Source organism: Palaemon carinicauda, chromosome 31, assembly GCF_036898095.1.
Source record: "Palaemon carinicauda isolate YSFRI2023 chromosome 31, ASM3689809v2, whole genome shotgun sequence".
NCBI classification, from domain to species: Eukaryota; Metazoa; Arthropoda; class Malacostraca; order Decapoda; family Palaemonidae; genus Palaemon; species Palaemon carinicauda.
In genome coordinates, this window is record NC_090755.1 from 337,501 (window position 1) to 352,108 (window position 14,608).

General features: G+C 44.5%; 1 protein-coding gene across 1 annotated transcript in view; it reads right to left on the reverse strand.

Moving 5' to 3' along the window:
• LOC137624223 (uncharacterized) overlaps positions 1–14,608 on the reverse strand; it is an 80,985-nt gene that overhangs the window by 8,064 nt on the left and 58,313 nt on the right. Inside the window, exons 13-16 of the mRNA XM_068354725.1 lie at positions 13,589–13,708; positions 13,173–13,295; positions 2,679–2,864; positions 2,293–2,409 (exon numbers count right to left, since the gene is read on the reverse strand). Coding sequence (XP_068210826.1) covers positions 2,293–2,409; positions 2,679–2,864; positions 13,173–13,295; positions 13,589–13,708 — 546 coding nt within the window. The remainder of the gene's footprint in view (positions 1–2,292; positions 2,410–2,678; positions 2,865–13,172; positions 13,296–13,588; positions 13,709–14,608) is intronic.

Below are 14,608 nucleotides of genomic sequence, written 5' to 3' on the forward strand. Positions count from 1 at the left end.
AGAAAAACAAAATCCTGATAAAATTCAGGGAGCTTCGTGTGGCAATGGAGTATGCGTACACAAAATACTTTTTCAAAATTCCTCTTACTTTCATAGTTACAGGGTAATTAGTAAAATTAACTCAATAAACCAAAAACATTGTTCCCTACAAGAAAATGCAGTATTTCTTGTTATTGTAAATTTTGATAATGATTACATTTTAATATACTAGAACAAATTGTGAGCAATGGCATCAGAGTCACAGGACGACGTATTACACGGTAATTACATCCTTGGGCCCTCAGGCCTAGCACAAACCTCAGAAAGCACATTTAAGTTGGACCTCTGACACTAACTCGTTTTTGCATGTTTTTCTTGGTTCCAGCAATAATTTCATATCAGAGGAAAAGACAATTTCGACATCTCGCTAACATAAGAAAAGAGAAAATTTGCTCTAATAAGAGTTCAGAAGTGGGTAATATCGGCGAAACTTGTGGAGTTAATGAAGGAGAGATGATGAAGGAGCGATTGTCTCGCCTGAAGATGCAAGATACTGAGCAACGGTTTTTTCATTTATGACTAAATTATGATAAATAACTTAGTTTTGGTTTATTAATATCTAAAAAGGAACATAAAATTCATGATAATCATGATTTATTAATACTGTCTTTGTAACAATACAAAGAAAAACTTTGAATGCCCGTAATGCAAAACTGTACTTATTGACCTTCAAATTCTATCTTCTCCCTTAGGTTTAAAGATATAGCATTGAAATTTGGTATGTAAGTTTAAAAAGACTAAAAAACAATAAAATTTGCCTTTTTTCCAATTTCTGCTTCATTTTTTTTTCTGTCCCCCTGACTTTAAAGGGTTTATTTTTTTACCACAATGAAAAAAAAAAAAATTGATAAGAGGTCTACATCAGGTCTATAGAGGGTAGTAATCTAAAGTCTTAATACCAACTATCAAGAGAGAAGATAGAATTTGAAAAACACTAATTTTCAGGATAAATCAACCTGGCGTTGCAAAACCAAAGGTAAGAGGCAAAAATCCTATGCAGTTTGATGTCGTAAGTCTACTTACGTGGTATGAATGTCAAAGTCCTGTTCTTAAAAAACGGCATTAGCCGGCCGGCCACCTTAAGCCTAATATTTCACGCCTCCCCCTCACAGCGAGGACAGGGACATAAAATATGCGACTACCTCTGATGAAAGAATGTATGGCAAAGCTTTATCTATGTACCATATTAATAAAATCATTTCATGAAAAGTGTGTTCGATGACGACCAGGTTTAATGTGATAATTCTCTTGTGAAAGGTAAGCCCTTAATATGCAGGAACTTGTTGACGGTCGAGTGACCAACATTGAACATCATCTCATTTAGAGGGGCGGAAAAAAGTCTGAGAGGGATCCCTGAATTGAAGAGAAGATTTGCTTAGTTCATTTTTCAAGCATTGTGAAAAGATAGTTTTTGTACAGAAATGTACAATTTTAAAGGCATGTGACTTTGTTTTTTGACGTAAATATTAACCATTACATACTCTTGATTTATGGTGTGTGTGGAGTGTTCTGATTTAAATAGTAGTTCTCATTCATCATATTGTTCCCTACGGCCAATTCGACGGGATCGTTAATCTGACAGTCTGCATGCTACAATCTGTCACAGACCACTCATCATAACACTGTACGAGACTCCCACAGAATGGTCTTTCTGGATTTCTTTGAAGATGATTACCAGCATAAAAAAAAAAAAAAAAAATTCCTGCTGGGTCGTAAAGAACGATGAAAATGAAAATAATCACAAGTGGATATAGTATATGAAGATATATCTCAACCAGGCGATACATAGATCTATGAAGCAATAACACAAACAGGTGATACATTTCAAGTGTCTTACTGAGATGACACCAGGAAAGAGGAATGGCGTCTATTGCTTTTACACAGTGTCAGCAAAACCTTTATCCTTAAGACATATTGCAACAATCAGGATGACACTGCTGTCAAAAGGCTACACTTGCAAGTAAATAAACAGCAAAGAGGACTGCTATCCAGTAACAGCAATGTGGATATCAGCAGGTTGCATGTAATCTGACAAAGCTACATTTATCGGTATAAATGGCAAATCCTTTGTGCCTTAATTTCCCTTGGACACTAATCTGCCAATACATAATCTAAAACAAAAGTAACAGATCAAAAGAGCCAGTTGCTAGTCTGTACCATGCCGTATCCAGCCTCCCCGACAGCATAATCCTATTACAGGACAAAGTTTTATATTCATAAAGAAACATATAACCAATAAATGAGTATACTTACCCTTGTTCTTGGAAGATGCATATATTTTTTTAAAACCACCAGCAGGACGTATCTTCGCTTCAGCATCTTTAACGTCTTTGTTTGTAACTTTTTCAGCTGTTACAACTACATTTACATCTGCAATGAAAACAATTTAGGAGTTGAAAATACTATAAATTATTATTTACTTTTCACATGAAATACTTGAGAATATAATAGGCTGATCAAATGCCTAAAGCTACAGACAAGTTTGCTAACTAAATTTACAAAATACAACTTTAATCATGTCAAATGAAAATTTCACTACCTGTAATAAAGATTCTTCTAAAACTTTTCACAAAACAGATGAAATACCATTACCACTAACAAACATAAATTAGTTAACATGGAAAAGGAGTCTTAATTACCTTTTCTACAAAGCTCTGTAAAGAAATTGACCATATATTTTGGACAGTGTTTGAGCAAAACTGGGCCATCGTCCAAAATTAAGGCCTTCAATCTGCTAGCATCAAAATTCTTGGATTGGTGCGGTTTATTACCATTCAACATAGGTCGTAATGCGTCAATTGTGGTGATGAGCACTGTAGTACCCCCTGAAATCAAAGACCAGTATTATCATCACACAAAAAGGTAACCAATGTTCAAAAATTACCAATTAATTCCTATCAACAAATGATACACACAAGCAATACAAAACTGAACACAATCAATGGACTAAAACAGTTGACTACTCAATAACACAAAATACTTCAAACCTTTAATCATACATACATATACAAAGACACTTCCCCCAATTTTGGGGGATAGCCGACATCAAACAAATGAAACAAAAAAGGGGACGTCTCCTATCTACGTTCCTCCCAGCCTGACAAGGGACTCAACCGAGTTCGGCTGGTACTGCCAGGGTGGCACAGCCAACCCTCCACGGTTATCCACCACAGATGAAGCTTCATAACGCTAAATCCCCTACTGCTGCTACCTCCGCGGTCAACCAAGGCACCGGAGGAAGCAGCAGGGCCTACCGGAACTGCGTCACAATCGCTCGCCACTCATTCCTATTTCTAGCACGCTCTCTTGCCTCTCTCACATCTATCCTCCTATCACCAAGAGCTTTCTTCACTCCATCCATCCTCCCAATCCTTGGCCTTCCTCTTAAACTGATCCACCTCCTCAAGTAACTCTCCATTCAACATGACATTCAACCTCACACCACCTTCCCTTCTCGTACATCTCATAACCCTACTCTTACCCACATTAACTCTCAACTTTCATCTCTCACACACCCTTCCAAATTCTGCCACTAATCGGCCAAGCTTCTCTTCTGCGTCCGCAACCAGTACAGTATTATCCGCAAACAACAACTGATTTACCGCCCATTCAGGGTCATTTTCGTCTACTAGTTTTAATCCTCGTCCAAACACTCGTGATACCTCTCTCACCACTCCATCAAAATACAAGTTAAACAAACACGGTGACATCACACATCCCTGTCTCGGCCCCACTCTTACCGGAAACCATTCGCTCACTTCATTTCCTATCCTAACACATGCTTTACTACCTTTGTAGAAACTTTTCACTGCTTGCAACAACCTCCATAACCTCATCACATTCCACATTGCTTCCCTATCATACGGTTTCTCCAGATCCATAAAGCCACCTTTATCACCTTACCCTTTGCTAAATATTTCTCGCATATCTGCCTTACTGTAAAAATCTGATTCATACAAACCCTACCTCTTCTAAAACCACCCTGTACTTCTAAGATTGCATTCTGTTTTATCCTTAATCCTATTAATCAGTACTCTACCATAAACTTTTCCAACTACACTCGACAAACTAATACCCCTTGAATTACAGCACTCATGCACATCTACCTTACCCTTATATAGTGGTACAATACACGCACAAACCAAATCTACTGGTACCATTGACAACACAAAATCACAAATTTTAAGTACAGTGGAACCTCTACATCCGAACGTATCTACATCCGAAGTAAAATTCGAGCAAATTTTTGACTCTACACCCGAATTTTATTTCGAAACACAAAAAAGTAAGCATTTTTCGTCGTACCAGTTGTATCCGAATTTTTCAACACGCGAAGTACAATTCGAACATGTTCCTACTCTACACTCGAAGTAAAAAATACTCGTACGCGTAGTCGGTGCTCATAGCGCCTGATGTGTTTTTTATTTCCGCCGATAGAAGGCAGCACTTCGACCTCAGAGGGACCCTCAATTAGCGCGGCTTCGATCAGTCCTCTGTTCTCGTCGGCTTCTTGCGGTTGTGCCCTGTGCGTTCTGCTATTAACCGTGTTTTAATCGTGATTTTTACGTGCATCCTTTTACGTAAAGTATGGGTCCTAAAAGGCTAAGTTTTGCAAATGGTAGTGGTAGTGGTGAGAAAAGGAAGAAGGAAATGCTTTCTTTAGACGTAAAGCAAGAAATTATTGAAAAATATGGGCGTGGCGTCCGCGTGAGTGAACTTGCTAAACAGTATGGCCGTAATATGTCGACGATCTCGACAATCCTTAAACAGAAGGAAGCTATTAAAGCAGTGAAACCTTCTAAGGGGATCACCATTATTTCAAAACGCCGTAGCCCTATCATAGAAGAGATGGAACAACTTCTGCTAGTCTGGATCAAGGACAGAGAGATTGTTGGCGACACCATCACCGAAACCGTCATCTGCGAGAAGGCGCACGCCATCTTTACAGACTTGAAGGAGGAGAGCTCTGGGGGTGATGCTGGGGAGAGTTCAACCGAACCTTCCTCAGACGATTTCAAGGCATCTCGTGGCTGGTTTGAGAAATTTAAGAAACGGTCCGGGATTCATTCAGTTGTTCGCCACGGAGAGGCTGCTTGTGCGGACACAAAGGCTGCAGCTGACTTTGTTAAGAACTTTGAAAGGATCGTGCTGGAAGAAGGCTACGTAGAGCAGCAAGTGTTTAATTGTGATGAAACCGGGCTGTTTTGGAAGATGCCCAGTCGAACCTACATCATCGCCGAAGAGAAGAAATTGCCTGGGCATAAGCCAATGAAGGATTGGTTGACTCTTGCCCTATGTGCCAACGCTAGCGGGGACTTTAAAGTCAAGCCCTTACTGGTTTACCATTCCGAGAACCCTAGGGCCTTTAAGGCACACAATGTCGATAAGGACCAGCTTCATGTTTTCTGGCGATCTAACTCGAAGGCCTGGGTCACTAGGCAGTTCTTTGTGGAATGGGTTAACCAAGTTTTCGGCCCTTCTGTGAAGAAGTATCTTCATGAACAGAAATTGCCTTTAAAGTGCCTGCTATGCCTTGACAATGCCCCCCCCCCCCCCCCCCCCCCCCCGTGACTTGAAGATGATATCTTCGATGAATTTAAGTTCATAAAGGTGCTGTATCTTCCACCGAATACCACCTCTATCCTCCAGCCCATGGACCAGCATGTCATCTCTAATTTTAACAAGCTGTACACCAAGCACTTATTTAAGCAGTGGTTTAATGTCACGCGAAGCACCAACTTAACTTTGCGTGAATTTTGGAGGAGCCACTTCAACATCGTGCACTGCTTGAAGATCATAGATCAGGCTTGGGTGGGATTAACTCGACGGAACATCAATTCTGCCTAGAAGAAGCTGTGGCCTGATGCAGTTTCTTCCCGATATTTCGAAGGTTTTGACCCCGAACCTGATCCTGTGGTGGGTGCAGCGGAAGACGTAGAGGAAATCGTCTCCCTTGGCAAGTCCATGGGTCTGGAGGTCGACGCAGATGACGTTACGGAACTCGTCGCCGAACATCACGACGAACTTACCACAGAGGAGCTCAAGGAACTCCATGCTATGTCTGAGCACATGAGTGATGACGAGGAAGGGATCGAGGAGGTAGAACATGTGTTAGGTTCGGCGCATATAAAAGAGGTGTTAGGAAAATATCAAGACGTGGTCGACTTCATCGACAAATACAACCCAAAAAAATTGCAAGTTTGTCGTGTAATTGCGCAGCTCGATGATGTTTGCCTAACTCACTTTCGAAACATTCTGAAAAGCCGTACCAAGCAACTATCTATCTATAATTTCTTTAAAAAAAACTACAAAGCGAACTCGTGATGAAGAGGATGTAAGTGATTCAAAGAAAACGGCAAAGAGTGAAGCGAAAGAAAGTGAAACAAAGAAAACGGCAAAGAGTAAAGAGAAAGAAATTCAATCAATTTTAAGTGTAGAGAGTGAAAGTGATTAAAATTAATCATCAAAAAGAAAAAAAGAAAAAAAAAAAAAAAAAAAAATAAGCTAAGTTATGTTAAAGTTTACTTAGTGTAAGTTAGAATAAGTTACGGTAGTGTACGTTCATCGTAGTTAACCTTTTTACCTCCTCGCCGCCCGTCCGTCTCCTCTCTGCATAGCAAGACCAACAACACCTGCACTGGAGTTTCTAAGGTAAAGTGACGCTAAAAACCCGTTTCTTATTTACCATTTTTTGCTAATTCATCTTTTTTACATGTCTATTATCTAATTTAGTGTGCATTATTCTCTTGGGAAATTATGTGTAGTAGTTTATTAAGAAGTTATCATAGGTTTTTGGGCTCAACCAGGGATTAATCATATTTCAATGTATTCTTATGGGAAAATTCGTTTCGACATCCAAACATTTTCTACATCCGAAGTTGGTTCTGGAACGGATTAAATTCGTATGTAGAGGTACCACTGTAATTTGTATTTTTCCTAACAGTACTTACCTCGAACTACTTTCCTAGAAGTATCTGGGATCTACTCCCATCCGACCAGTTTTGTGTAGTTTACCCTATACCCGTTTTCCATGAGGAATAACCTCAGGCGGAGTGATACGCGCCCTGAGGCTAACCCCGGGTCAGAGAGCATGCTTGCTCAGGTCTCGACCTCCAGTAAGTTCTTGGTAGCTTAAGTCTCTGAGAATTCCAGAAGGCAGTCGGGGAAGGCAGGGTGGGTCATTACCAGAAAGTAGTTCGAGGTAAGTACTGTTAGGAAAAATACAAATTACTTAAAATTTGTGATTTGTTCCAACACGGTGTACTTACCTCGAACTACTTTCTTAGGAGACTTATACTTTAGGAGGTGGGAGTGGCCTTTTAAACTTCTGAGACCGTGCTGAGATATATCCAAAGACCTAGATAGGAGGCTAGGTCTTGTTGACCCCAAAGAAAAGCGAGAAAAGAGGAAACTACAAAAAAAACTCATCTTAGTGTCTAAGTAACTCACCTTTGCAATAAATCCTAGAAGACATGTCCTTCCAAAGTTGGGGTACTTGTAGCTGGCTCAGGTTCCTATCTGAGACCATTTGAAGCCGAAACAGGGGGAGGAAGAACAAGGGGGTTAAGGAACGAACCTGTCTTTTGTACTTGCTACCCGCGGTTATCACAGGGGCTACACCTTTAAACTGTTTGGAGCGCGGAAATGACGGTACCTATCGAGAACCCGTCCAGGGATTTTCTTGAATAGTCTTTCAAGTCGTGAGCAGTGAAGGTAGACTGGATAGCCCAGGTGCCTGCTCTCAGGATCTGGCCCACTTCCATATTCTTCTCGAAAGCTAAGACCCCTAATGTCCAGGCAGGGGGATACCTGCCTTACTGAAGGCCCTGATAATCACCTGCCGCAGCCAGAAGGAGATAGTGTTCTTCGAGACTGGCTTCTTCACTAGGCCTGTGGAAACAAAAAGACCTTTGATCTCGGGCCGAAGTCTGGCTGTCCTCTCTAAGTATTTCCTTACCGCCCTGACAGGGCACAGACTTAAGTCCCTCGAGCTGTCCGAGTGAGGGATTGCTGGTACTGAGAACCCCTCAAACCAGGGATCCCACACGGCCGGATTCTGGGTCTTCGCTACGAAAGATGGCACGTACCTGAAGGTAACCTCCCGCCAACCCTTCGAGCGGGCGACTTCGTGTCTATGGATCTGCCCCACTCGTTTAGCCGAAGCTAATGCCAATAGGAAAACTGTCTTGAGGGTGAGATCCTTGTCCACAATGTCCTTTAGGGGTTCAAAGGGAGGTTCTGACAGCTTCTTCAGGACCCTGGCCACGTCCCACTGTGGCACACTAACGGCTTGCAGGGGACACGATTGCTCGAAACTCTTAATGAGCATCGAGAGATGTCTGGAGGTTCCCAGGTCGATGCCCTTCAGGAGGAAGACTTGGCCCAGAGCAGCTCGTACTCCCTTGATGGCCGGGATGGACATGCTGACCATGTCCCTGAGATAAACTAGGAAGTCCGCTATCTCCGGGATGGAGGCCCTCAGAGGCTTGATGTTCTTAAGAGGCGCACCATTTAGTAAAGGTGGCCCACTTTGCCTGGTAGACCGCTGCCGATGATCGCCTCAGTTAGTCTGACATCCTTGCTGCCGTCCCCGACGAATAGCCTTCTTTCCTCAGGAGACGCTTGATAACCTCCATGCGTGAAGGCGGAGGGACCGAGGGTTCTCATGGAACCTTTGAAAATGTGGTTGCCGGAGGTCTGGCCTGTCAGGAAGGGGCGAAGGTGGAAGTTGTGCCAGTTCTTTTAGATCCACGAACCATTCTCTCTCCGGCCACCAGGGCGCTACCAAAGTCATCATCCACAGGTTGTCCGCCCTCCTTACTCTGTTGAGGACCTGTCTGAGCATCCCGAATGGGGGAAAGGCGTAAACGTCGAGGTTGTCCCAAGGGTGCTGGAAGGGGTCCTCGAACGCCGCTCTTGGGTCTGGCACAGGAGAACAAAACATGGGGAGCTGTGCGTTCAACCTCGTTGCGAAGAGGTCCATCACTGGCGATCCCCATTTTTGAATGGTTGTTTTGGCTACTTCTGGGTGCAGGGACCATTCGGATCCCACTACTTGTCCCATCCGGCTGAGATTCTGATCTGTTCTACTTCGGCCCATTCCAGAAGTTCCAACGCGAGGACGCACAACTCCTTCGATTTTAGTCCTCCTTGTTTCTTTATGTAGGCCACCACCGTGGCGTTGTCGCACATCAAAGCCACGGTGTTCCCCCCGAAGTAGATGGACGAACTCCAGGCACGCCCTTCGCACTGCCTGCATCTCTAGCACGTTTGTGTGCTGGGCCTTCTCCTCGTCCGTCCAGCTCCCTCTTGCTGACCTTCCGAGGATATGGACACCCCACCCCTCCTTTGATGCGTCCGTGAACAGGAGCATCTCCGGAGGGTCGGCTGCGAAGGGCATTCCCTTGAGGGTGTTCAACCTGCCGCACCAACACTCTAGGACCTCCTTCGTCTCCGGGAAAACCGGAATCACCTTGTGGGGGGAGTTCCTCTGGTTCCAGCTCTCCTTCAGATTCCATTGGACCTCCCTGAGCTTCAGCCTGCCCTGGGGGACCAGTTTCTCTAATGACACAAGGTGGCCTATCAGCCTCTGCCAGTCCTTTGCTCTCCTGGGCTGGCCCGACAGGAAGGGACGGAGGACCTGGTCTAAGTTGTCTAGTCTCTCCGCGGAGGGGAAGACTCTCGCCAACCGGGAGTCCAGGATCATTACGAGGTAGGTCATCCTGGTGGAGGGTATCAACTGGGACTTGAGGGACCTGAAGGGCTGTGGACAGCCCGAAGCAGAGGGTCTTGAACTGCAACGTTTGGGTACCCCATTTTACCCGTAGTTACTTTCTGCTGGAGGGGTGAACTGGAATTTGGAAGTAGGCGTCCTTGAGATCTACTGACATCATGAAGTCCCTTTCCCTCAAGGACGCTAAGACCGACTTCGGAGTGTCCATCTTGAAGTCGGTCTTGCATACGAACTTGTTGAGGGCTGAGAGGTCTATGACCGGTCTCCAGCCCCTTGTCGCTTTCTCCACCAGGAAAAGCCTGCTGTAGAACCCTGGACCTGGGTCCTTGACTGGTTCTATCGCTCCTTTCGCCAGCATCGCTGAGACTTCCTCCTGCAGGACTGTCTTTTTCAAGGGGTCCTTGGGGGCTAGCCACTCTTCCCGCTGATCTGACATCAAAGGTGGAGGGTCCGCAAGGAAGGGTAACCTGTACCCTTCCTTCAGGACTGCCACGGTCCACGGGTCTGCTCCGTGGTCTTTCCATGCTTGCCAAGTGTTTGAGGCATCCCCCCAGCTGAGGCTTCAGCAGGAGAAGGGGGCTCCCTCCTATCTCCTCCTAGAGGCGCGGCTTGAACGCCCTCTTCTGGACGCTGCGTAGGAAGGTCTATAGGATGATTGAGCTGAGGCTGCTCCCCTACGGGAGGGCTGAGAGGACTGTGATCAGGCCGTAGTAGGGGTGTCTCTCCTGGGCTGGCTAGGTGAAGCTCGAGGAGGGAGAGGAACATCGGAGGTAGACCTCCTGTGTGCAGGTCTCCTCACTGGAGGGGGTCTGGAATCACCCTGGTCCTTGAGTTTCCTGACCCTTTCAATTGACTCCTCAGCTGCCTTCAGGGGGAAAATCGAGCCGTCCCACGGGGTTAGGCTTCTCAGGGACCTCGCTTCTCTGTCAGGAAGCCGTCTAGTAATCTTGTTGAGGACCGTGTCCCTCCTCCGTAGGACACAGTTGTAGGCCTGCGCTAGGGAATGCTAAGACAGAAACTTCAGGGCCTTACCTCCCGAGCTGATCAGCTCCTTGAGTAAGGCCCGATTCTCTGGAACTGTGAGGTCGTACGAGGCCTGGACGCCCACCAATCCAGCCACCAGGAGACGTTCACGAGGTCCTTCGCTATTTCCTCCATCATGGTGGCTTCTGATGGAGAAAAGCAGATTGGTGCTGTAGAGGCCCTCTCTTTCGCCGCTTCCTGGCCTAAAACGGCGAGTGTAGGCTCCAGTGTACAGGCGCCTGCCTGATGGCCCTCTGGGAGGTAAAACTTGCTCTGGGACTTCAGGCCCTGGAGCAGTTTGGAGGAACTCTGGTTCTTGGGAGCCTCGGCGTGGTTGGCCACAATCTTTTCCACGTGGGCTCTACCTAGCTTCACATCCCTGGCTAACGGTAGTGCTGGGGAGGGTCTCTGCTTGACGGGGGCATCCACAAGTCTGTTGAGACTGGATCGCCAGAATTCCTCGGAGGAGGGCTCGGGCTCATCTAGCCTGTGGGCGTTTCCGAAGGAGCCCTATCACCCTTCGATAGGCTGACACCTCCATAGGACGTACTGATGCTTGAGACGGGGCTCCTCCGGCGGAGGTCTTCGTACGGGGAGAAGACAAGGCCTTTGCACTCTCCATCTCCTGGGGTTCTGGCCGAAGGACGGGCATAGTCGTCGAGACGGAGGCTCCGTCCTCGGTCTATCCTTCCTCACGGAGGTCCATGTATCTGCGGGTCTGCTCGACGAGGGGAGCCATATCTCACGATCCTGACGGCTCAGGGGCGTCTTGGAGGTCAGGACACGGCTGCCAGACCGAAGGGGTGACTCTCTCCGCCGGGCGGATGGAGTCGGAACCTTCGCGGACTTATGCCTGTCTGCTGGGACCTGGAATGACAACTCCCACCGGACGAGTATCTCTCCGGAGAATGGGCTCTAGGGCGCCAACTTGAAGAGCCCGGAACTGCTGCCAACTCTAAAAGTCTGCTGCGAGGGATGACTACCCACTCTTCGTCCGGGGAGCCACTTCTTCTCCATTTCCTTCTGGGGGGATCCGGAACGCCTACTCACATGGCGACACCTGGAGCGGGAGCGAGAACGGGAGTGTCTCCTGCGGGACTTCTCCCGACGTTTTCTGAGTTTCCTCCGGGCTTCGTCCTCCAAGGAGCAGGAAACCGCCTCGACCGAAGAGCCCGACGACTTGTAGACTCGTTTAGGCGGCCCCGCCTCACGCGATGACGTAGGAGGGTTCCCTCGACCCTCGATGGATGACGGGTCCTGCAAGAAGACGTACGGAAACGTAGCAGATGGCACTGGAGGGGAGCGTTGACTCTCTTCAGTGGGGGACCAGGTACCGAAGTCTTCTTCCATTCTCAGCGGGGACCTGAAGAGCGTTTTCGGGGGTAACCACGCAATGGGGTCTGAAGGCGACGAGTGTTCTTTCTCGGTGGCACCCTCGGCTGCAGATGTTCCTGAAAAACAAGCCCAAGAGGCTGGAGAAGAGTTAGGAAAATTTTTCCCCCACATAGGGTCATCAGAGGAGACGTGCCCTGCTTGCACCAGGCTCGCTTCAAACTAGCTCGGGAATACCCTCCTCTTTCAGGGAAGCAGGTAGGACCAACTCAATCAGAGATTGTATTACAAATAACCTTAAGCCGCTGTCTTCTATGTTACCCCACAACACAGGAGGGGTGAAGGAGAGGGTTCACAAGACTAAGTATCTGAGGAAGGAGTGAGAAGCTTAAAGGAACTTATGGCCTCCACAAGAAGGGCTCAATGAATAAAGATCCACCGAGCTATTGCTCAAATGTTCCACACTAACAACCAGAAACATATGCCCACACATGGTTTCTTCATTGTAAAATGCAACCAATTGCTGAAAAGAAAGGAAAACTTTAAAAAGTTCAGTAAAAGTGAGTGTCTATACCTCGACTGCTGAAATCATACTCCTCAAGGACGAGGGTTTGTACACGTGTAGGAACAAATAAAGGGAGGTCTCTCTCTTGAGTGACATTCACTATCATAAACTGAATTACATAACTTAGGCTTTATGGACTCTTGGTAGTTTGTTTTTTACCCTTCCATTCAATTACGATATAACATATATAAGGAAGATGGCTTTTAAATTTTTCTTTAAAATAGCATTGAAATTAGTAAAATCATACAGCACGAAATGTGTGGAGTATGGGCATTGCAGGACTGATTTCATGCTAGTCTAATAACAGACAACAAAACCTTCAAAATAGGTGGGGCAATATTTGCTTGCAGACTGATGAAATGCAAAACCAGATTAGATTTTCTATGCTCACTTACCAATTTCCTTGTATTCTAAGTTACTGTAATCATAAAATGGGGTACTAATGTATTTATACATATAAAGGCTCTACAGCAGACATACCTTCAACTGCATCTCCAGTTAAAAGGGAAACTTTCTGGTTACAGCTCCTTGCAAGTTCTGCCAAACAATCCACATACAGCTTAGCCATCTCAGGTGTTGATGTAACCAACAGTACTCTAAGACCTGCAATAATTTAAATAGAATCTATATCGCACAATGGATGGTGACACTCTTGATATAATCTATACACAAGATATTTTGGATAAACTTTAATATACTTTGAATAACAAATTACTAAAATGATTCAGGACTGTTCTTTAGCATAAAAAAAAAGCAGGATATCAATAAGTTGATAATTTACAAAACAGTAAAGTAATGCAAACAAGTTCTACATCAGAAAAAGATACCACTATTTGCTGAAACATGACTTTCAACATAAAATAAGAGCACAATTTACAAAAATACATAAAACATACACTGCAGATCTTTCACAACGTATAAATTTCTGACAGCTTCAGCCAGATAATCGACAGTCTTCCTTAAACCTTCAACATACACATTATCCCACTTGTCGTGGTACAGCATTTCCGGTTTTCCTGCAAGAAAAAGGGAATTGTGCTATAAACACTATAATCATAATGTAAAAGATATAATCACTTCATATTTACATTATCATAATAAAAACAAAATTGCCAATATCTTACATCTTACAGAACTGCCTTTCCAAATGTTGGGTATTATCCTTGTCATATTACGGTAAGAAAAACCTTTAGCTTAGAAAAATCCTGGAGAACTAGGGAAACAAACTTACCTCTTTACTCAAAAAAAATAAATATCCACAGGTTACCTGTAAATTTCTTAGACCTTCCTCTCACGTTTTCAAATTTCAGCTTACGACTTGGGTACCACCATACACAGTATAAACCCACGGTTATTTGTAGTTTGTTTTTTAACAAAGACGTGCTTTGAATTTATTTTAGGGTAATGTTTTTCAAACTCATGTGAACAGAATCATATCAGATTAATATGCCACTTGCTAAATTTGTTATATCCACAAATGTATGACTAGAGAATAAACATTCAAGGAAATTCTCTGAATGTTTTGTTTAAAGGCATTTTGAAGTGAACACCTTTAGAAATATTTCTTGTACTTATTCAAAACCCAATTTTTGTATTAAATTGCAGTCTACAAAACAAGGAAAAATAAGAATCACTCTAGATACCTTAGCATTAATATTGTTTTTGTAGAAGAATGCAATAAAGCCATGGCCTATGAGCGTATTTAAAAGTGTTCTGTGCAGATACTTCTGCTGCATTATTATTTTAATGTAAGTGAAAAAGGATTTGATTCTCCATCTTATCTATAACCTGGAATGTGATGACCCTCTACTTTTCCTAAGTTTTCCTTCCTTACATTAGAATATTTTTTGGTCAATTCTGGGTGGCCTTTCATGAATCATTTTTACTTTAGAAACAAGTTTTTATATGCTAAAACT